General features: G+C 42.5%; 2 protein-coding genes across 2 annotated transcripts; one reads left to right on the top strand and one right to left on the bottom strand.

Moving 5' to 3' along the window:
* Positions 1 to 686: 686 nt before the first annotated feature.
* On the bottom strand, positions 687 to 9235 carry LOC139575165 (membrane progestin receptor gamma-B-like). The gene is made up of 4 exons (XM_071400166.1): positions 9228 to 9235; positions 9029 to 9083; positions 2044 to 2188; positions 687 to 1711 (listed from the first exon to the last, which is right to left on the bottom strand). The coding sequence occupies exons 1-4, from the start codon at positions 9233 to 9235 to the stop codon at positions 1434 to 1436; spliced, it is 486 nt and encodes a 161-aa protein (XP_071256267.1). The 3' UTR covers positions 687 to 1433.
* Positions 9236 to 12739: 3504 nt separating this feature from the next.
* LOC139575600 (CMP-N-acetylneuraminate-beta-galactosamide-alpha-2,3-sialyltransferase 1-like) lies at positions 12740 to 24647 on the top strand. The gene is made up of 6 exons (XM_071400735.1): positions 12740 to 13220; positions 16036 to 16229; positions 19891 to 20073; positions 20317 to 20362; positions 20908 to 21027; positions 21834 to 24647. The coding sequence occupies exons 1-6, from the start codon at positions 12960 to 12962 to the stop codon at positions 22005 to 22007; spliced, it is 978 nt and encodes a 325-aa protein (XP_071256836.1). The 5' UTR covers positions 12740 to 12959; the 3' UTR covers positions 22008 to 24647.
* Position 24648: the final 1 nt, after the last annotated feature.

Below are 24648 nucleotides of genomic sequence, written 5' to 3'. Positions count from 1 at the left end.
AATTGAGTGTATGTAAACTTCTGACCCACTGGGAATGTGATGAAATAAATAAAAGTTTAAATGAATCATTCTCTCTGCTATTATTCTGACATTTCACATTCTTAAAATAAAGTGGTGATCCCAACTGACCTAAGACAGGGAATTTTTACTAGATTAAATGTCAGGAATTGCAAAAAACTGAGTTCAAATGTATTTGGCTAAGGTGTATGTAAACTTCCGACTTCAACTGTATATATATTCCCGCTCCTTCAGTCATTTGAAACCTCAAATCCCCTTTTCAGGCTCTAGGGCCTGAGAGAGTGGGACCGCACGAGTCAGTAATCTGTGTAGCTCCTCAGATGTTAAATCTTTAAAATCCAGAAATAGCTTATCTGCAGAAACAATGATGCTAATCTTTCTTGACTTTTTTTCAACTTGCGCAGTGCCTTTTACCACAAAGTCTCTCAAAACCCCATCTTTAAATCTAGCCACCCTTAGTTTAGGAAACGATGCCTTAGACCGTGGATATAATATCTATATTTGAGGTGATATACTGTGTGTTTGTAATACATATCCATTATTTGTGTATAGAAATGATCAGGTGATCAATATATTTTGTATACAAATAATGTTTAAAAAGGAAGAAAATGAAATTGAAGCAATATCGAGAATTCCTCTTCATGTAACATTCAGTGGATTGATTATTCATAAACAGTTTGTGACTTCCCACTGCTCCAGTCTCTTCCTGATCCTCAGTGGATTGATTCTTCAAATACAGTTTGACTTCCCACTGCTCCAGTCTCTTCCTGCTCCTCAGTGGATTGATTTGTTATAAACAGTTTGTGACTTCCCACTGCTCCAGTCTCTTCCTGCTCCTCAGTGGATTGATTCTTCGTAAACAGTTTGTGACTTCCCACTGCTCCAGTCTCTTCCTGCTCCTCAGTAGCGTTGGTAAATCAGCAAACAAAAGCAAGGCCTATGTGTTTAGTACTGTGTACTAGTCCTATAGTCAATGTAATACTACCAGAGGTACCACTGTCTGTCCCTCATTGCAGTATATCTGGAGCTCTTGTTCAGCTACCAGTTTATTCATCCATGCTGACATAATGTGAAGAACAGTTCATTGCCCCTTCAGCATTGTATCTTGTCATGACTTCACCTCTATCCCCCACCAAGAAGTCATAGTGGTTCACTTCACTTGTTCGCCTCTTCTCCCAAGCCCACCCTCACCACAGTGTCCAGTTTAAAAATAGTAATATAATACAAATATATGCCATTTAGCAGACACTCTTATCCAAGCGACTTACATTCATGCTTGTATATATTTTACATGTGGGTGGCCCTATGAATCGAATCCACAATCCTGGCATTACAGGCACAATGCTCCACCAACTGAACCATCCAGTTCCTACATCCCGTATACATTGTCATTAGCATGTGGCTAATGGCTAATGCTAGTGGTACTGGCAGCCCTTGGCTATTGGATGTGATTGTGTCTTCTCAGTGTGTTCTCCCCGGGTGGCTGACCAGAGCAGAGGCAGACTAAAGAGGAAGATGATGCCAAGGCTGAGGGTTACACTCAGCAGTGCCGCCCCCAGTGTGTTGGTGAAGGTGATGGGCAGAGAGTACGTGAGGAGCCACGGCCGTCGCGTCACCATGTCCTGCTCAATGGCCTCCATCTGGAAATGAGTGCCGATTATGCCGAACACGTGGAACAGTTGGTGGCTGTGACCTGCAGAGGGTGCAAAAGGACTGTGGTTAAAAACCAACAGTAGTAGTGGTACAGGAGAGGTACGAAGCAGAACTCAAGGAGAACTGTAACTGGCCAGCAACAGAAGAACTGGCCTCCACAGCATAAGGGGGAAACAGGAAGGCACAGTGAGACCCAGAGGCAGTGATATAAAGACTACTCTGTTGTTTTAATGCTACATATGTCATACCACTAATACCAAGCCAGTGTTGATCAGTCTCCACTGTATTACAACAAGTATTGCACAGTACAGTGACAAATCATTCTGAATGAATCAAACAAGCAGTCTTTCCAGATAGACCATGCACTTTGACCTATGTAGTCGAAGCTGCCAGGGGCCAGGCGCTCTGGTAGGTGTGTGGCGAAGAGGAATGCGGTCAGGAAGGCCAGGGCGATGTGGGTGTGGTGGAGAGCGTTGGTATCGTTGTCAGTGCAACCCTCACCCACACAGAGGAAGAGCTGTCAAAACACCGTAGAATGTATTAGCCTCGCGTCACGTGAAAGGCTTCTATAGGCTCTTGTCACAGTCATACACATGGCTGTTGAATCAGAATAGAATTGTATGTACAGGATTAAAGAACTGTTCCTAAGCAGCACATGCATTCCAGTGAACGGGCACACAGCGATAATTATACCATTGACAACCGAGTGAGCAGAGCCTGTTTAAGACTCATTGTACCTCAGGCACAATAATCAACATCTCAGACAATACTAGCTTCAGCTCATTTCAAATCAAATCAAATGTTATTTGTCACATGCGCCGAATACATATTACCTTACAGTGAAATGCTTACTTACAAGCCCTTAACCAACAATGCAGTTTTAAGAAAATACCCCCCAAAATGTCAGAGATAAGAATAATAAATAATTAAGGAGCAGCAGTAAATAACAATAGCAGGGCTATATACAGAGGGTACCGGAAGAGAGTCAATGTCAATGTGCGGGGGCACAGGTGTTGAGGTAATATGCACATGTAGGTAGAGTTATTAAAGTGACTATGCATAGATAATAACAGAGAGTAGCAGCCGCGTTCCAGGGGAGAGGGGGCAATCCAAATACTCTGGGTAGGCATTTGATTACATGTTCAGGAGTCTTATGGCTTGGGGGTAGAAGCTGTTTAGGAGCCTCTTGGACCTAGACTTGGCGCTCCGGTACCGCTCTCCGTGCGTTAGCAGAGAGAACAGTCTATGACTAGGGTGGCTGCAGCCTTTGACAATTTAGGGCCTTCCTCTGACACCGCCTGGTATAGAGGTCCTGGATGGCAGGAAGCTTAGCCCCAGTGATGTACTGGGCCGTACGCACTACCCTCTGTAGTGCCTTGCGGTTGAAGGCCGAGCAGTTGCCATACCAGGCAGTGATGCAACCTGTCAGGATGCTCTCGATGGTGCAGCTGTAAAATCTTTTGAGGATCTGAGGACCCATGCCAAATATTTTCAGTCTCCTGAGGGGGAATAGGTATTGTCGTGCCCTCTTCGAGACGTTCTTGGTGTGCTTGGACCATGTTAGTTTGTTGGTGATGTGAACGCCAAGGAACTTGAAGCTCTCAACCTGCTCCACTACAGCCCCATCGATGAGAATGGGGGCTGCTCGGTCCTCCTTTTCCTGTAGTCCACAATCATCTCCTTTGTCTTGATCACTTTGCGGGAGAGGTGGTTGTCCTTGCACCACACGGTCAGGTCTCTGACCTCCCTATAGGCTGTCTCATCGTTGTCGTTGTCGTTACCACTGTTGTGTCATCAGCAAACTTAATGATGGTGTTGGAGTCATGACTGGCCGTGCAGTCATGAGTGAACAGGGAGTACAGGAGGGGGCTGAGCATCCACCCCTGAGGGGCCCCTGTGTTGAGGATCAGCGTGGCGGATGTGTTGTTACCTACCCTTACCACCCGGGGGCAGGATATCCAGGCTCCAGTTGCAGAGGGAGGTGTTTAGTCCCACGGTCCTTAGCTTAGTGATGAGCTTTGACGGTAATATGGTTTTGAATGCTTAGCTGTAGTCAATGAATAGTATTCTCACATAGGTGTTCCTTTTGTCCAGGTGTGAAAGGGGAGTGTGGAGTGCAAAAGAGATGGCATCATCTGTGGATCTGTTGGTGCGGTATGCAAATTGGAGTGGGTCTAGGGTTTCTGGGATAATGGTGTTGATGTGAGCCATGACCAGAAATGATCATCCCTAGTCCCATGATCTGACTAAAAATGATTAAAACATCACATGTATCAAACATTGACACAGTGCACTTCAATATGACAAAACACTCTTATATACTTTTCTACTTTTCCTCAGGCACAGTGAATTTGGTCGGGTCGCCCAAAACGTTACACATTGCAGCTTTACAGTTGGGCTAATAACACTTCCCTGTGGATATTTTGTCACAGATTACCTCCTACATAAGGACAAAAATCATCAGACAATAGAACCACACTATCTACTGTGGACTTTACCTTTGTTTCATCTGTCTGTGAACACATTGGACAATAGTGCAATATTGCATACAGTTTTCAGGGAGACATACAAAACAGGTCTGCTGAAACTTTTGAGGCCTACTTGGATATATCTGGGCACCTACTCTGCACTGGGGCATTATCTGAGCAGACACCTGCCTACTGCTGCTTTCATCCTTCCACTTGACGTTGCGCCTTCTACTTGGCAATGTGCCTTGGATGTTTTTGGACTACTGCCAAACTTGAACTGCTCCGTGTCCTGGAGTAGTGCTTACCACGCTCTCGGCTTTCAACCGACCTGTACTGGAAACTACATCCCCTCCCATCTCACCTGCCCTCCCCATAATACCCCGACCTCCACTCGAGGAGAAAGAACGGCTGGACCTCCCCGGCTGTGTCACCAGCTGTCATCATCGGCAGCTCTATGGTGAGAAACATCTCGGTTCCCAGAGCAAAAAAAACCCTGTGCTACCCAGGAGCACGTGTACAGGACATTACAAGGCTGCTTCCGACCATTCTACGACAGGTGCCGGGAGCTGACGCTGTAATAGTCAATGTGGGGTCAAACGACATCAGGAGGGCTAGCTCAGTATTTCTGAACATTAATTTTTAAAAACTGACTCTAGCATTGAAAGATTTCAAAAACATCCTGTCTTTTCTGGTCCGGTACCATCGTTGGGCCCCGGGTGTGAAAGATTCAGCAGGCGACTGGCATTAAACATCTGGCTAAAAGATTACTGTAGCTCTGTTGGAATCAGTTTTATAGATAACTTTGACACCTTCTGGAAACAGAAGATACTCTACAGGAATGACGGAGTTCATCCTAATCATCTTGGCTCCTGGACTCTGTCCACGCATTTCAAGGCTGCGTTAAGACAATGACTTCTCAATGACCCAAGACCAGCTCAATTAATCCCTAACATTGTGACAATGAGTTGTCACAATGCTGCGTCAAATGTACATTATCCCAGGGGCGTTGGCAGACACAATACCTTGGATGATACAGTGGTAGCAATACATTATCGATCATAGTCTGCTGCTGGAAAAACATATGTGTTATGGCTTTACACCCTCTGCTATATTGTGGATAAAGAGTTACTTGTCTAACAGAACACAGAGGGTGTTCTTTAATGGAAGCCTCTCCAACATAATAGAATCAGGAATTCCCCAGGATAGCTGTTTAGGCCCCTTACTTTTTTCAATCTTTACTAATGACATGCCACAGGCTTTGAGTAAAGCCAGTGTGTCTATGTATGCGGATGACTCAACACTATACATGTCAGCTACTACAGCAACTGAAATGACTGCAACACTTAACGAAGAGCTGCAGTTTGTTTCAGAATGGGTGGCAAGGCATAAGTTAGTCCTAAATATTTCCAAAAATAAAGTATTGAATTTGGGACAAACCATTCACTAAACCCTAAACCTCAACTACATCTCATAATAAATAATGTGGAAATTTAGCAAGTTGAGGTGACTAAACCGCTTGGAGTAAGCCCGAATTTTAAACTGTCAAAACATATTGGTCAAAACATATTGATACAACAGTAGCTTAGATGGGGAGAAGTATGTCCATAATAAAGTGCTGCTCTGCCTTCTTGACAACACTATCAACAAGGCAGGTCCTACAGGCCTTAGTTTTGTCGCACCGAGACTACTGTTCAGTAGTGTGGTCAGGGCAGCATGGCTGGCCCTTGAAAGTACACAGAGAGCTAACTTTAATTATATGCATGTCAATCTCTCATGGCTCAAAGTTGAAGAGAGATTGACGTCATCACTACTTGTTTCTGTAAGAAGTGTTGACAAGCTAAATGCACCGAGCTGTCTGTTTAAAACTTCTTGTCAATAGGGGGGCGCAATTTTCACTTTGGAAAAAATCGTGCCCAATTTAAACGGCCTCGTACTCTATTCTAGATCATACAATATGCATATTATTATTACTATTGGATAGAAAACACTCTCAAGTTTCTAAAACTGTTTGAGTGAGCCCACTCCCTTGGCTGAGAGCAACCCCAAACATTAATGGTCTCAGGATGCTTTACTGTTGGCATGACACAGGACTGATGGTAGCGCTCACCTTGTCTTCTCCGGACAAGCTTTTTTCCGGAGGCCCCAAACAATCTGAAAGGGGATTCATCAGAGAAAATGACTTTACCCCAGTCCTCAGCAGTCCAATCCCTGTACCTTTTGCAGAATATCAGTCTGTCCCTGATGTTTTTCCTGGATAAAAGTGGCTTCTTTGCTGCCCTTCTTGACACCAGGCCATCCTCCAAAAGTATTCGTACAGATGCACTCACACACCTGCTGCCATTCCTGAGCAAGCTCTGTACTGGTGGTGCCCCGATCCCGCAGCTGAATCAACTTTAGGAGACGGTCCTGGCGCTTGCTGGACTTTCTTGGGCGCCCTGAAGCCTTTGAACAATTGAACCGCTTTCCTTGAAGTTCTTGATGATCCGATAAATGGTTGATTTAGGTGCAATCTTACTGGCAGCAATATCCTTGCCTGTGAAGGCCTTTTTGTGCAAAACAATGACGACGTCACGTGTTTCCTTGCAGGTAACCATGGATGACAGAGGAAGAACAATGATTCCAATCACCACCCTCCTTTTGAAGCTTCCAGTCTGTTATTCGAACTCAATCAGCATGACAGAGTGATCTCCAGCCTTGTCCTCGTCAACACTCACACCTGTGTTAACGAGAGAATCACTGACATGATGTCAGCTGGTCCTTTTGTGGCAGGGCTGAAATGCAGTGGAAATGTTTTTTGGGGATTCAGTTCATTTGCATGGCAAAGAGGGACTTTGCAATTCATTGCAATTCATCTGATCACTCTTCATAACATTCTGGAGTATATGCAAATTGCCATCATACAAATTGAGGCAGCAAACTTTGTGAAAATGAATATTGTGTCATTCTCAAAAATGTTGTCCACGACTGGACATACACACACACACTTGATCTTGCTCTTTTCTCTCACTCCCTCTTTCTTTTCTCTTCTCTCCCTCTCTCCCTATTGTCGAGAACTGTTTTATAATTTAATGTGTTTATTGTTTGTCTATCTTTTTTCTGTATTTGTCTACAAGTTTATATATGTTTACAACAAGCAAGGGGAAGATATCAGAATAGGGGCATTGGGGAATAATAACATATTGTGCGGAATACATTTGTACTGTAGTGAAGCCGTCTCTAGAGTAATGCAAGGTCTCTTTCACGATCATGTAAAACGTCAATTGCTATGGAAATGCTTGGATGAGTTTTTCAGTTATGTTAAAGGTAATTATGATGCAACTATGATGGTGATACGATATGGATTACAATTATCGTCATGAATATCAAGGCTATACGCACTACATGTTACACACATAGACACTCAACCATGCAAATTGGCAGAGTTATTATTTATTTGGACAACACACTTTATAGTCTTACTCTTATACAGACATCGTACACACTCTCATTATATCACATCCAATATCATACACATCAACCTACTCAGATTTGTTACACACATAATATCTTGTCTCAATTTTCTAACATCTGTGGCATTGGCTCACAGGCAAACAGGCAAGGGAATAAAACAAATATTGCTAGAACCTATTTCTTGAATTCTAAATATCAGACATTTGAAAGCTCTAGTTTTGACATTCATAATACTGTAACGCCTGTCGTCGGAAGGAGTGGACCAAAGCGCTGCGTGGAAAGTGTTCAAGATTATTTTTATTCTAAAAGAAACACTCGAACAAAGTAACAAAACGAAAGCGAACAGTTCTGTCAGGTAACAGAGACTAAACAGAAAATAACTACCCACAAACACAGGTGGGCAAAAGGCTGCCTAAGTATGATTCCCAATCAGAGACAACGATAGACAGCTGCCTCTGATTGGGAACCATACTTGGCCAAAACAAAGAAATAGACAACATAGAATGCCCACCCCAAATCACACCTAACCAAATAGAGAAATAAAACGGCTCTCTAAGGTCAGGGCGTGACAAATACCTCTGATGGCAGTAACTTTACAAGCACTAATTATTGTCAATTTAGACTGAGAATAGTATCTAGTTATGGTAAGGGGTGAAATAAGTATAGCCAGTTATAATTGGTTTCGCAGATTATATAAAAAGAAGATCAGTCTTTACGTGGCTAAAAGAAAAGTAATATAACATATACTGTTTACAGGAAACTCACTCTACATCCTTAGATGAAGTTGCGTGGAAAAAGGAATGAGGTGGTGAAATAATTTTATGTCATGGACAAAGGAACTCAAAGGGTGTGATGATATTAATTAACAAAAATGTCGATCTGAATGTGCAAATAGTCAGGAATGAATCGCAAGGAAGGTGGATCCTTTTGAATATGAAAGTGGACGAAAAAGAGATTTGGCACATTAATCTATATGCTCCAAATCAGGATGATCCACACTTCTTCGAAAACATTTATACCAATTTATTGAACTGACAGGCAACAAATGACCTAATCATTATGGTAGGAGACTATAACACAGTGTTAAGTACCTCAATGGACCGTAAAGGTAATCACTCTACAAACTATCATCACCATGCTCTTAAGGAAATCACAAATATTATGGACACATTAGAAATAGTGTATATTTGGAGACTAAAAAACCCAGACCTAGTGAGATATACATGGAGGAGACTTAATCAAGCTAGTCGTCTTGACTACTTTCTTGTCTCTTTCTCTCTTGCATCAAAGGTAAAAAAAAGTTTTAATAGGAATAATCAGCAGCCTGATGACCTAGAGGTCAGAGAGGGAGCACACGTGACAGTACCCCCTCCCTTACGCGCGGCTCCAGCCGCAGGACGCCGACCAAAATTACTATCCCGGGGATCAGGACCGGTCACCTCTGCTGAAGCGGGGAACCTGTCGTTCCGGGCTGAGGCGCGGGAGCATGGCGACCTAGAGTGCCCGGAGAGAGAGCATACTTGACAGCATCAAGCTTATCACCGTGCACTTTCACCACCCAGTCAAGTTCATCATAACTTATTTAAACTGTAGCCTAATAGAGGGCAATATTAATGCCGTCTTTTTGTGGGCACTAACTCCGCCATGGTTCCTTGGGCAAAGCCTATATATTACCACAGTATCACAGTATTACCACAGGTATGAGTCATAATACCCATAAAAGATAGGGGTCAAAGAGAGAAATGGTTCGAAACGTTTTTCCCCAATTTATTTTCACATAGGGAATTTAGAAACACTTAAAATAAGGGCTGTGTTTAATGTAGGCTTACCCTAGTGTGACGTTTTGATAGCTGTGTAAATCTCTCTAGGACAAGCAAGATATTTTTGGACTCACCTTGTTGTGCTGTGCTCACTTGAACAGAAAGGTGGCGCAGCGGTCCTTCTGTGGGGAGATTTTGTCATCAAACTTTGTTATCAAAGTCTGGAATTCTCTGGATGTATGGTGCTTTCAAGACAACTGGTAACTCAGAGAAAAAAACAAGGTTGAATCATGACGTCAGTGATCTTCATTGCGGAGCTCTAGAAGGAGAGCCGAGTTCCTGACTTGCACTGAGATGCAGTGTCTTAGACCGCTGCGTCCGTGTGTGTTAACTATTTAACTGTACTAGAATGCTTATCAATCAAGTTTATTTTATATAGCCCTTCGTACATCAGCTAATATCTCGAGGTGCTGTACAGAAACCCAGCCTAAAACCCCAAACAGCAAGCAATGCAGGTGTAGAAGCACGGTGGCTAGGAAAAACTCCCTAGAAAGGCCAAAACCTAGGAAGAAACCTAGAGAGGAACCAGGCTATGAGGGGTGGCCAGTCCTCTTCTGGCTGTGCCGGGTGGAGATTATAACAGAACATGTTCAAAATGTTCATAAATGACAAGCATGGTCAAATAATAATCAGGAATAAATGTCAGTTGGCTTTTCATAGCCGATAATTAAGAGTTGAAAACAGCAGGTCTGGGACAGGTAGGGGTTCCATAACCGCAGGCAGAACAGTTGAAACTGGGACAGCAGCAAGGCCAGGTGGACTGGGGACAGCAAGGAGTCATCATACCCGGTAGTCCTGACGTATGGTCTTAGGGCTCAGTTCCTCCGAGATAGAGAAAGAAAGAGAGAAGGAGAGAATTAGAGAGAGCCAAGATGTTCAAAATGTTCATAAATGACAAGCATGGTCAAATAATAATCAGGAATAAATGTCAGTTGGCTTTTCATAGCCGATCATTAAGAGTTGAAAACAGCAGGTCTGGGACAGGTAGGGGTTCCATAACTGCAGGCAGAACAGTTGAAACTGGAACAGCAGCAAGGCCAGGTGGACTGGGGACAGCAAGGAGTCATCATGCCCAGTAGTCCTGACATATGGTCCTAGGGCTCAGGTCCTCCGAGAGAGAGAAAGAAAGAGAGAAGGAGAGAATTAGAGAGAGCATACTTAAATTCACACAGGACACTGGATAAGACAGGAGAAGTACTCCAGATATAACAGACTGACCCTAGCCCCCCGACACAAACTACTGCAGCATAAATACTGGAGGCTGAGACAGGAGGGGTCAGGAGACACTGTGGCCCCATCCGACGATACCCCTGGAATCTGTGAATTCTGTTCAACACGTATTTTCCCAGTCGGAGCTCGTTTTTATCCAAGTTCCCAGTTGTCTTGAACTCACTGAAGTCTGAGATTTCCTAGTTCCGAGTTTCCAGTTGTTTTGAACGCTGCAGAAGTCATGCTGGATTGACAGTATGGCCAATATATTCAACCTTTTCTGGCCTATGGTGTTGCATGTGAATGTTTATCCTTTTAAGCTTGGAAAAGAGACTCTTAAATCCAGACTTGGACCACACACACTCCTCCACTGACTAGCGGGCTAGTGGTTGCTTTGCAACACTTGCAGTTAGCCACAGATTCCTTTCCTTGCAAACCACTCATTGTTGAATTTGCGATTTCCAGCTGGTTGTGTAATGTTTATGTCCAATGGCTGATGAGCACCGATATCTATAATTTCTCTTTATATGACAAGGATTGAAAAGGATTTTCCAGTAGATTGTCGACTTGATTCATGATGACTGCTTGTCTAGCTTGCTAGCTAAGATTTTGAAAGCATGATGTTGACATGATCAGTCCAATCAAAGCTAGGGTAGATATAACGCAATTTGACGTCATTGTATCTGTGGCCAATGACCTTGAGCCTTCTTGGATGGACACTTCTAATGTAAATCTATGGCAACACCAAGGGGCGTGAATTTTTTGCTCTCCCTGTAGATTTTGCGGGTGACGTAGTATCCCCATGAGTGACAGAACACTGAGCCAATCACGGTGCAACTAGAAAACATGTGTATTTTCCGCTGGCTGCCCCAACACCACAGAAAACACTGAGCTAGGCTGTAACACCTGCATTTTGGAGCTGCTTTACTCAAGAAAGCAAAGAGGCCATGTTTGTATGCTGCCTTATTAACAAAATTATTACATTTTTTACATTACTTACAAACTGATATGTGACACATATTAATGCCGAAATAACATGCAAAACAGGCAACAATCAAATATTTTTTTATATATATATTTTTGTTGCCCTGAATGACGGGTCGCCACTGCTCCTATCAAATCCCATTGAGAGCATATGTCATTGACAGAAAAACTTGAATTGTTGCATCTGGTTGTGTTGTCCTCCGGCGGCTAGCTAGCTGAAATGTGTCTCTTTCCTAAATTAGCCATGGATGGAGATAGGGATTTGGACTTGTGGTTTTACTTAATTATCCATACTGGCCAATGATTATTAGGGAGATTCTGATTCAACCATTAATTCATACATTGTTGTGCCCCTGGCTTGAGAGGATGGAAGTTCAATATGTAGGAGGCTAATGTTAACTAGTTCACGTTGTTAGGCTGGAAAGCAAGCATTTTAGCCAGATAGTCTAAGACAACAAAAAATAAAAGCGTGTACTGTATGATAGAATGATAGACCGAGAAGATGTGGTTGAATTTATTCTGCCACTGTGTCTTCTTATTGTTTCGGCTTTTAGAACTATATATCATAGTCGCAAGGCATATGAATTAACAGGATTTAGAGAACAAACGACGCAATTATCACAACACATAGGTTATAATATGGCTTGGCTTCTACAGTGATTTACTTCGCAATTATCACAACACATAGGTTATAATATGGCTTGGCTTCCACAGTGATTGTACCCCCAGTGAAGAAAGTAGAGGAGTGGGTTAAGGGGGAGTGGTGAGAGTAGTAGAGGTATACCACTACAAAGGGATAGGCCAAAAGTGATATAAGTTTCAGTAAGATTAGATTTGTATATTTTATAGCAAGTCGCAGAAAATTGAGGTTGTGGTGGCAGCTGCAAAGAGGTATTTGGGTGTGCGAGACTTGACATCAGAAGAGTTACAGGGTGTGTTAAGTGGTGATGTCCCATACCTTTCAGGATGATGGCATGAGGTAGGAATAAATACATTTAATGGAGTAGGGTGGTGTTCATTTTATTTTATATAATTTTGAAATTAGTAAGTGTAGTGTTAGATGGTAGGGTATTTATTTAGTACATTTTTATTTTTCAATCAAGGTATAAGGGAGTTGTACTCTAGTCTAGTAGGTGGCGGTAACGCAACAAATTGGATGCCAACCGCCGTTAAACCTCATAGAAGAAGAATCAAACGATTTTTCTTTCCAAGTTCGCAGTAGTCTTGAAAGCTCGGAAGTCGGAGAGTTCCGACTTCCCAGATCCTTGATGATTTGAAACCAGCATTATTAGGGACGTTGTCACATATTCATTATTGATCTCTTCACAGGTGGTGAGGATTCTATACCACCTACGAAATGAGTATCTTCAGGATTAGAAAATGCCTTCTAACCACGGTTCTACTCAGCATCACTACTATCATTGTGTTTTATTCTGGACACCAATCCTCCAATTCATTTGTTGATTTTGTAAAAAATGCCTTTCGGCCGCTGGACCGTATCTTCTCTCCACCGCCGGACGACGACCCATGGTTTCAGAAGCGCTTCATCAGATCTATCAAACCATTTCTGACGAGAGAGAACAAGGAACTCCCCGATGATACCAGAACGTGGTGGCGGGTATGCTAAATGTATTTTTTTGATTCATATATATTTAAATATGTCTTAGCTAATGTAACAGGCAGGGAGCTGGCCTCGACTTTCTAGCCCGAAGTCCAGAGGGCTATCAACTGTGCCCCAAAAGCATGCTCGAGCGGCAGAGTCGATATGCGCTCATAAACCCAGGGTCGTTACAAAACAAAAAGCCATGACAAACATTGGATAAATAGAATCATTTCCAGCGCAAGTCCAACACGTTCGCATTCAGCAATAGGGCCTATAATTCATTAAAGTTATAGCCTATACACTGACCCTAGCAACATCAAAAAGACTATGCTTATTGAGTCAACCGTTAAAAGAAAACAAAAACAAATTAGGAAAAATAAAACACGATCCCACCAGAGTAGCTTGTGGCGCGTAATGATTGCTTATTCAAAACGTTATTGCACTATCTTACCCCATCTCTAAAGAACAACCCGACTGAGCGCAGACATCATTTCAACCTTTTTCGTTTTGATTTACATTTCGGTTGATTTGTCAACTAACGTGAAATCAACAAAACATTATACCATGTCATTGGATTTAGATTAAACGTTGGGTGAAGACGCAATTCCCTCACATTGATGATTTTATGCAAGTCCAATCAATGTCCCATTTTGATGCAAGGTCATAGACCTATGATGTGGAAACATTTATTCAACCAGTTTTTGCCCATGAGACTGATCAACTGTCACAGTAGCCTCCAATGTAGATTGGCCCAGTGTTCACCAACCTTTTCTGAGTCTAGATCACTGAGTCAAAATGCATGCCGAGATCTACCGCTCTGATTTAAAAAAATATATTTTATTAACATGATTAATTGTAAGCCTATGCAACAATAACCAATTAAAAACAGTACTGTAACAATGAGGTTTGTGCAGTAAACTATAGGCCCAATATATTATCACCGCATACTGGCTTTGCTTGAATTTACCTGCCAATGCATTGTTGTTCAGGACATTTTTTATTTTTAATCCAAATTTGAGGTGGACTATATGATCACACCGGTAATAGATCTATTGTTGTATTACTTGTGAGGCACAGCTGAGTGAGCATACATTTAAATCATTAGCTGTTTATTTTACTGGGCTGATGGTGCTTACATCTGATGGTCAGTCTCAGCGGAGGGAGAGCGCAGCAGACTGAGGGTCCGTCTCTCAACATCTCTCCGCTCTCCCTTTCCTCCACCGACACTGACCAAAAAGGGTCACCGTCTTCCAGCTGATGGCCAAACTGGAGTCGCACCGCATTATTTCTGCCTCATGCACAAATTCATGTTGTTACTCCTATGAACAGAGAAAGTGAAATATTCATTGATATTAAAAAAGACCCAACCCGCTAAGAATACATCGCAAGCCTTTAGATGCACTTCATACTCAATCATTACTGCTGCACTGCTTGATGTAGCGTTGGTTATACAAGTGTTGAATACAAAGTGTTGACAGTGCGGAGTAAGAACTTAAGCATAAACTCACTCATAAAAACAGCATCTCTTTGCTGTACTCATTGAGTGTCAATCTAGTCATGTTTTTGAAATCTCACAGTATCAATTTTGCCGTAGCTTTCTTTTATGCCTGCTACGTTACTGCAGACTCGGTCATTTGAGCAATCTGATTGACCAGCATTGGCATAGTGCACTTAATTTCCTCTCCAGGCCCACCGGCAAGGCAGAGTTTGTAACTTCAGACACATGACATGGCAACAGTTTGCCTACCCGGGGCGCAGGGAAGCTAAATTGGCTGCACCTAACACCAACAGCCCGAGACTAATAATAAAAAAATAGGAACACAAGGCTTTATCGTTGGGTTTTTTACAGAAATGTTTGGCGATCGACTAGAAATGCCTTGGAAATCGACAAGTCGGTGACCACTGGATTAGCCTATTGACGTTGGTCAATGAATGTCCCAAACGCTCATTACTACTATACATTGAAATGGCCAAACATGTTAAGTATCTTGTTAATACTGTTGCATGTTTCTTTTTCTCTTGTTGTTTATGAGAGTTTAATTCAGAATGAACTTTTATTGGTTGGGTTTAGGCTGTGTGAATGAGTGAGCCCTTCACTACAAGGACATTGTTTTAATGTATTGCTAATCTACCGGATAAAACAAGTTGGATGCAGAATTCCTCTCATTTTAACCATTTGTCATTCCAGGCAATACTATAGCAACATTGTAAATTGTGCCTCTTCCCTGTTAATTGGTTTTGAATCCTGATTGGCTGGTTAATTGAACACTAAATCGGTCCCTCTGACCGAATGATTGAATGAACTGGTGTCATTGTTTAGAGATCCTTGTGGAGCAAAGGTCAGAATTCGGTTGCCTGTGTGAATGCAGCTGGTGAACCACAGTTTAGGCTGTCAGTTTTCCTTGTTTTATCCTACCGTTTTACAAAAAAAAATAAAAAATTCACCCTTCTGTTTTTAAGCCTCTTTAAGTGATCGAGTAAGGCCAGCTCTTTCACACGCTGCAATACAAGCGTTGTCACTGACAACTGATTAACTGATTGCTATTGTAGTCAACAATAACCTGTTTTTCTGGACAGAGACCATGTACAATCCAAACATAAGTCTCAGAATACTCAGGAATGATGCATTGCAGCAGATTTAACAGCTCAGTTCCCTCTGCAGGTGAACATGAAATCATTATATACAAATCACACAATATACATCATCAGATTTGACTGGTTTGTGCTGATGTTATGATTGTCATCTGAGTTGTGCTGCGTGTCCATTGTGTATTTTTGGTGTTTTATGTGTTGACTGGTGCAATCAAATAAAGTACCATCTTATCACCAGGAAATCCAGAATGACAATAGCACAGCCAAGTTCAGCGAGGTGGTGGAGAAGTTGTTCCAGGTCATCCCTGATGCTGACCTCCACATGGACGCGGGCCATGAGCGCCATGGAAGCTGTGCTGTGGTGGGGAACTCTGGGAACCTCAAGGGTTCCCACTTCGGAGCCCTCATAGACTCCAGTGACGTTGTCATAAGGTAGGCCAACAGAGGGTGTTGACAGAGGGCGCACTTTAAGCATTGGCAGTGCCATTGAAGACTTAAGCCATTTTGAGTTAGTCAACTGGGTGGGTCTTCCTATGGGTTAAGGAAGGATCACAGGATTCCATAAAGCAGGGCCGTAAACAGACCTTGTAGGTGCTCAAAATTGGAAGGGCAACCGCCCGTCTTTCTGCTGCGTGTTGGCTATCAGCCAACCAGACTGACTAAATCAATTGTTGATCAAATATTATGCTGCTGTGCCAGTACTGTTGATTATTTAAACTAGATGGCTTGCTACACACACTCAACTGGTGACCGCATCTCAAATCCTTTGGATAATGGGGTGCGCCCGGTTGCCCCCAGTCTGACCTGTACGGCGATTGCGCGCGCCCCATTATCCAAAGGATTTGAGATGCGATCACCAGTTGAGTGTGTGTAGCAAGCCATCTAGTTTAAAAAATCAAGCTCCGTACAGGTCAGACTGGGGGCAACCGGGCGCACGCAAGCTCCGTACAGGGCAGACTGGGGGTAACCGGGCGCACGCAAGCTCCGTACAGGTCAGACTGGGGGCAACCGGGCGCACGCAAGCTCCGTACAGGGCAGACTGGGGGCAACCGGGCGCACGCAAGCTCCGCACAGTGCAGACTGGGGGCAACCGGGCACACGCAAGCTCCGTACAGGGCAGACCAGGGGTCAGGGTGGTGAACTTGAAGATGTCACAACTTGGGGGGCAGTGGGTTCAGAACAACAAAGACAAACTGTATACAAAAAAATATATAATTATGCCACCACCCAAAAGGGCACTTGGCAAGTGGGAGGGCAAAGGGACAGGTATTTAGGCACAGTGCCTGCCATCCAGGTCAGTAGGAGGGATCAGCCAATTTAATTGAGAGTTATGTCCCAATTATCCCCACCAACTCAGTGTGCACTTGTTCACTATATACAGTGCATTCTGAAAGTATTCAGACCTCTACCCTGTTTCCACATGTTGTTACGTTACAGCCTTATTCTAAAATGGATTAAATAAAATAATCCTCAATCTACACACAATACCCCATAATGACAAAGTGAAAACAGGTTTATCAACATTTTTGCAAATTTATATAAAATTTCCATAAGGATTCAGACCCTTTGCTATGAAACTCAAAAATTGATCTTGGATACATCCTGTTTCCATTGATTAAAAATATATTTTAAAATTTTATTTCACCAGGTAGGCCAGTTGAGAACAAGTTCTCATTTACAACTGCGACCTGGCCAAGATAAAGCAAAGCAGTGCGACACAAACAACAACACAGAGTTACACATGGAATAAACAAACACAGTCAATAACACAATAGAAAAATAGTCTATACAGTGTGTGCAAATGAGGTAAGGCAATAAATAGGCCATAGTGGTGAAATAATTACAATTTAGCAATCAATTAAACACTGGAGTGATAGATGTGCAGAAGATGAGTGTGCAAGTAGAGATACTGGGGTGCAAAGGAGCAAAAAATTAAATACAGTATGGTGATGAGGTAGTTGGATGGGCTATTTACAGATGGGCTATGTGCAGTGATCTGTGAGTTGCTCTGACAACTGATGCTTAAAGTTAGTGAGGGAGCTATGAGTCTCCAGCTTCAGTGATTTAAAAAAAAAAATATATATATATATATTTATATATATATTTTTTTGCAATTCGTTCCAGTCATTGGCAGCAGAGAACTGGAAGGAAAGGCATCCAAAGGAGGAAATGGCTTTGGGGGTGACATGTGAAATATACGTGCTGGAGCGCGTGCTACAGGTGGGTGCTGCTATGATGACCAGTGAGCTAAGGCGGACTTTACCTAGCAGAGACTTGTAGATGACCTGGAGCCAGTGGATTTGGCGACGAATAAGAAGCGAGGGCCAGCCAACGAGAGCGTACAGGTTGCAGTGGTGGGTAGTATATGGGGCTTTGGTGACAAAACAGATGGCACTGTGATAGCAAATTGGATGCAGTCTGAGTAGAGTGTTGGAGGCTATTTTGTACATGACATCGCTGAAGTCAAGGATCAGTAGGATAGTCAGTTTTACGAGGGTATGTTTGGCAGCATGAGTGAAGGAGGCTTTGTTGTGAAGTAGGAAGACGATTCTAGATGTAATTTTGGATTGGAGATGCTTAATGTGAGGCTGGAAGGAGAGTTTACAGTCTAACCAGACACCTAGGTATTTGTAGTTGTCCACATATTCTAGGTCAGAACCGTCCAGAGTAGTGATGCTGGACTGGCAGGCAGGTGCTGCCACTGAAGTTTCCCAAGAACCGTGACCTCCATCATTCTTAAATGGAAGAAGTTTGGAACCACCAAGACTGTTCCTAGAGCTGGCTGCCCGGCCAAACCTGAGGAATCGGGGGAGAAGGGTCTTGGTCAGGGAGGTGACCAAGAACCTGATGGTCACTTACAGAGCTCCAGAGTTCCTTTGGGGAGAAGGGAGAACCTTCCAGAAAGACAACCGTCTCTGCAGAACCTCACCAATCAGGCCTTTATGGTAGTGGCCAGACGGAAGCCACTCCTCAGTGAAAGGCACATGACACCCTGCTTGGGAGTTTGCCAAAAGGCACCTAAAGGACTCTGACCATGAGACACAAGATTCTCTGATTTGATTAAACCAAGATTAAACTCTTTGTCCTGAACGCCAAACGTCATGCCTGGAGGAAACCTGGCACCATCCCATGGTAACGCGTGGTGGAAGTATGCTGTGGGGATGTTATTCAGTGGCAGGGACTGGGAGACTAGTCGGGAAAGATGAACAGAGCAAAGTACAGAGAGATCCTTGAAGAAAACCTGCTCAGGACCTCAGACTGGGGTGACGGCTCACCTTCCAACAGGACAACGACCCTAAGCACACAGCCAAGACAACGCAGGAGTGGCTTCGGTACAAGTCATTGAGTGGCACAGCCAGAGCCCGGACTTGAACCTGATCAAACATGTCTGGAGAAACCTAAAAAAATAGCTGTGCAGCGACGCTCCCCAACCAACCTGACAGAGCTTGAAAGGATCTGCAGAGAAGAATGGGAGAAACTCCCCAAATACAGGTGTGCCAAGCTTGTAGTTATACCCATAAAATGCGAGGCTGGAATCTCTGCCAAAGGTGCTTCAACAAAGTAAATGGTCTAAATACTTATGTAATTGTGTTATGTTTTTATATAAATTTGTAACAATTTAAACCTGCTTTTGCTTTGTCATTATGGGGAATTGTGTGTCGATTTGAGGGGGGGACGATTTAATACATTTTAGAATAAGGCTGTAACGTAACAAAATGTGGAAATGGTCAAGGGGTCTGAATACTTTCTGTAGACACTGTAAGATATGGTGGCACTCCCACTAGCTAGCCCATGCCTCCACCAATCCAACGCTTTTACATTTGTGGGAAGTAGAGGAGGTCATGCTCCAGTGGAAAGGAACAAACCTTCCACAGCTGCATGTGGCAGTAAATAACCGACCTTGGCTTTATGCCTGTACAGACCGCCCACTCCAGGTAGCAGCGTGCACCAGTTCAGTTTGTTTACTGACTGCCAATCAACTCATAGAAGCCGAAAATAACTACTTAAAATAAAGATGGCGCTACCCGTTCTGTCACTGTTGAACGAAGAGCTTTGAAATATTGCAGTTATTGTATGGATTCCTGCTATCTAGAATGAACAAGGCTCCTACCTCTGGCTATGAGGAGGATGTTGGGAAACGGACCACGTATCATGTCATGTACCCAGAGAGTGCAATAGACCTGGACAAAGCCACTAGGTGCCTGTTGATCCCTTTCAAGACTCTGGACCTTCAGTGGCTACCAGGCGCCGTGACCACTGGGTCTCACATCACTTTGTGAGTAACAACTTATCATGGACTCTTCTGATTTAGTTAAGTGTTAATCAACACCGGTCCTACAGTCCCTGGACAAAAACACCTGATTCAACTCATTGAGGGCTTGACGATTAGTTGACAAGTTGAATCAGGTGTGCTTGTCCAGGGCTACTGGAGTTGGGAAACCCTGCTACACCATGCATTTTCCTAAGATAACATAGCTAGCACCTCCTAGATGAAATGAAGTCTTCTTTTATTCAACAGGTCATATTTACCACTTAGACAGAAGATAAAGGCCAACAAAGATTTGGTGAGTCACCTTGTTCATTTCTTATGTTTATTATCCATCTACACAGGCAATATCTAATGCATGATCTTTTATACTGTCTCTTGGACAGTAGGTCTGCTTGTAGTTGAGCATGTGTGTTATGGGCAGAGCCATTTTTAAAACCAACAACTAAATATATGGTTAGGTGGTTTCCTAACAAAGGAGGTGGTGATGTCAAATGTATTTATTTTGTAATTTAGCAGACACTCTCTTCCAGAGCAACTTAGTGAGTGCATACATTTTCATACTGATCCCCATTGGGAATTGAACCCACAACCCTGGTGTTGCAAGCGCCATGCTCTGCCAACTGAGCTACATTGGTATTATTATTTGCCTAGGGGTGAATGTGTCATTACGAGTCAGAGCTTGAGACCGTATCAGAATGGGAGTGTAGTAACTGCATCATGGCATCCCATCTCTGACACTATCCATCTAACAAAGTGACTTCTCAAATTTGATGCATCACAATAGACATTCCTCTTTTTCTAATTAAATCAGTAATGTAATGTGCAATGTATTCCATGCAGGTATTGGTTCTGAATCCTGTGTTTATGAAATATGTTCATGAAACCTGGCTTGACTATCAGGGCAAATACCCCTCCACTGGATTCATGGCTTTGATATTATCCCTACACATCTGTGACAAGGTAAGACCCATAGATATCAACAGATACAACAACACCTCATGGCACAATGCGGAAGAGACGCACTCAAACGCACAGTCATGTTGTGGTACTGTGAATTTTACATTGTACATTTGTAATATTAGAGTAATGTCTTGAATTATGTTTTATTTATGATGTAGGCTTTTGCGACGTGATTGTTTGGACCCCAGGAAGAGTAGCTCATGCCCTGACAGGAACTAATGTGGATCCTAATAAATACTAAATATCAACATGCTCTGCTAGGAATGTGGATAGGAGTGTACTTCCTCAGCAAGACACACTGAATACTACACACTGTATACTAGTGAAAGGGGAATACCTAGTCAGTTGTCCAATTGAAATGTGTCTTTCGCTTTTAACCTAACCGCTCTGAATCAGAGCGGTAGAGGTGCCTTAATCGACATCCATGTCTTCGGCGCCCGGAGAACAGTGGGTTAACTGCCTTGTTCAGGGGCAGAACGACATATTTTTACCTTGTCAGTTCAGGGATTCAATCCAGCAACCTTCCGGTTACTGGCCCAATGCTCTAACCACTAGGTTACCTAGGTAGCTAGGTTACCTGCCGTCCCACTACACACTGTGTACTACACATGATCGCAATGCAGGAAACCAACTCTGACACCTAATGGATTTGCGTAGTTCTGGCATAGTTCTGACAATCTGTGGTATCGTCACATATTACTGACCCAAATCATGTAGGCTGATACACAATATATCCCATTGCCATAAATAAAACCTTTTGGTAAACATTATGAAACTAACTCTCTAAATATGTTTTTCCAATGCAGGTGAATGTGTATGGATTTGGGAAAGACAAAGATGGGAACTGGCACCACTACTGGGAAACCCTAGTCGATAAAAATCTCCAAACTGGACTACACGATGGAAACTATGAGTACAACGTCACCATGAGGCTCTCGGAAATGCACAAACTACAGTTATTTAAGGGATTTCGCTTATAATTCATAAAGATAATTTCCCTTACAGCTGTATATACACTATAAAAAGCTTTTTATTAAAGCGGATTAATCAAATAGGTGTTAGCCTATTGTCTACATTGCACAGCATTTACGTGCTCAAATACCTTATCCTTTTATCTGCACTACCGTTTTTGGTTTTGTGTGAACTTGAACAATGTGGGGCCAAACTTATGAACTTTGGCTTAGACCATGGTTTAACCATTGGTCTAAAATGGCTAGCTTGTCTCATAGGCCAACCTGGCCAAATTAGCCACGATGCTGTGGACGGCCAGCAGATTATATCCAGTAACAAATTCCGTCTCGGCCAGTTTAAAATTGACATGATCCAATGCGTTTTTTTCACTAATGCATCCTTAACAGAAGTCCACTGGCACGTTCTTATACTCAAATTAACTGCATCAAATGCAAAAATCTGTCTGGATGATTACCTCAGTGTAGGACTCCTAGTTTCTGACAATATTCACCACCTGTGACGTAAGTATGAATCTCCCGTGTTATAATTTTTCTGTTTCAACCTGTGAACTTACATTCATTGTGGTATTGTTAAGGAAACTATAGCCGTCACCTTAAAAATTAAGCCTAAGAATGAATTTCATAAAGCGCTAGGCCTACGACTTCAGCCTTCACCAACACTGCTACTAGGGCCTAATAATATCTCAGCATATGAGGCTGCATGGATGTGTACACTACACAACATGTAAGTTATGGCTACAATGTTTTTATAATCATTATCTAGACTACCTTGTTTAACAGTGTAAATTGACTGGTCTGGCTAGGTTCACCAAGTGTCCAGTAAAGGGCGAAGCTACTCCAGAAATCCGCTGAGGTGAAGCCTCATGGCTTCACTACTTATGAAGCCCATTCAGTAAGCGACGGACTGCTCTCCTATTCTGTAACACATGCTATTGACTGACTGCTCTCCTATTCTGTAACACATGCTATTGACTGACTGCTCTCCTATTCTGTAACGCATGCTATTGACTGACTGCTCTCCTATTCTGTAACGCATGCTATTGACTGACTGCTCTCCTATTCTGTAACGCATGCTATTGACTGACTGCTCTCCTATTCTGTAACGCATGCTATTGACTGACTGGCTTAGCCTATATAGACATTCAGATCGACAATGGAGCCATCTTCATTGTCATGGACGTGTTATTTGCTGGGCTAGCGTATATCAACACGATAGCCTATTGCCGGTTTAAATGGCTATTGAAAGCAAAATGATGTCCAAAATGGTGTTGATATAGGCAAGCCTAGCCTACTATAGGTTGAATGTTACACGTCTTCACCCCAGATAGTGTCCCCCTAGCTATAACCTATTGAAAATGGGACTTTAGTTCAGCCTACACTTCAAATATTTATTAGGCCTACACTAATTCTGGTTTTATTATGAATCGAAAAGCAGGTAACACGTAGTAAATGAACATTAAAGGATCTTGGAGTCACTCCGACTGAAAGGCTATAGGGTTAGGCCCAAAAATATTACAAATATTAGTCACTACAATGAATATTGGAGAAATTACATGTGTACACTTAATTGTATAATAATTTATATGCATTTTGATCATCGCCTACTTTTGTGCTATTTCCCTCGAGGACCAGCAGTGGAGGGTTTGCTCCTTAAAAACAATCTTGCCCCAAATGGGATTCAAACTCACAGCCACATTTTTTTTAATTTTTTTTTTTAACCTTTTATTTTACTAGGGAATTCAGTTAAGAACAAATTCTTATTTTCAATGACGGCCTAGGAACAGTGGGTTAACTGCCTTGTTCAGGGGCAGAACGACAGATTTTTACCTTGTCAGCTCGGGGATTCGATCTTGCAACCTTTTAGGTTTATTTAGAATTGAAGTTGCATTGTATCGCAGACCTGTAGCCTACTGTCCACCACAGATTGTTTGTGGACTGATTTGCGGAGTACGGGCACAGGTCACGTCAACATGGATATCTAAGATGGAACGCATTCTCAGGGATTTCTATGTTGATGGGTGTTTTCAAATGTTTTTGTGTGAAATGTTTTAGGCTAGACTTCTGATATGTTGAAATATATTAAGCATTGGCCGTTATGATAACTATGAAGAAATATTGTTTGTGAAGGGAAGTATTCATTTTAAAGATGCACTCTCAAATGTTTGTATAATTACAGATAGTTTTGAGTGGTGCTCATGAGCCAAAAGTGGTCCCCCTTTTTTTTTGTGTGTACTACGTCATTAATTTAGTTATTTTATTTTTACAAAATGTGTGATATCATCCAATCCCTGCAAAATGTTACGAGTTTGTTGTGCTTAAGATCCCGGACTGCATCTTTTTAATTTATGAAATACTGATTTGAGGTGCATTTTGTATTATTCCAATGTTGGTGGCTGTGTATTTAATATCAATCGTCATCTCTATAATTTTCTAAATGTGTTAAATGAAATCTCTGGTGGACATAAAATGCATTACATCCAATGTTAGTGTGCTGCAGTATAGTGTCAGTTACATATGGGTGTGTGCGTGCGCGCACCCACACCTAAGTCTCCCCTTTTTTATAATTAATCTTCATTCTGCAACTTGACTCAGTCAGTGGTTACTGTGTTTTTGTTTATGTATACAAAATAAACTGAAATATCACATTTAC

Source organism: Salvelinus alpinus, chromosome 5 (assembly GCF_045679555.1).
Source record: "Salvelinus alpinus chromosome 5, SLU_Salpinus.1, whole genome shotgun sequence".
NCBI lineage: Eukaryota > Metazoa > Chordata > Actinopteri > Salmoniformes > Salmonidae > Salvelinus > Salvelinus alpinus.
The sequence above is the reverse complement of the archived record's forward strand: the minus strand, read 5'-3'. Positions and strand labels throughout refer to the sequence as shown.

Bases quoted from the DNA above. Each gene is read 5' to 3' on its own strand.
- LOC139575600 (XM_071400735.1), top strand. From the start codon at position 12,960: ATGAGTATCTTCAGGATTAGAAAATGCCTTCTAACCACGGTTCTACTC. The intron at 13,221-16,035 runs GTATGCTAAATG...TCTTATCACCAG, and splicing joins ATACCAGAACGTGGTGGCGG to GAAATCCAGAATGACAATAG. The intron at 20,363-20,907 runs GTGAGTCACCTT...TATTCCATGCAG, and splicing joins TAAAGGCCAACAAAGATTTG to GTATTGGTTCTGAATCCTGT.
- LOC139575165 (XM_071400166.1), bottom strand. The intron at 2,189-9,028 runs GTGACCGGTCCT...GTGTTTTGACAG, and splicing joins GGTTCCCCGCTTCAGCAGAG to CTCTTCCTCTGTGTGGGTGA. The intron at 1,712-2,043 runs GTCAAAGTGCAT...CACCCTCTGCAG, and splicing joins TGGCAGCTTCGACTACATAG to GTCACAGCCACCAACTGTTC.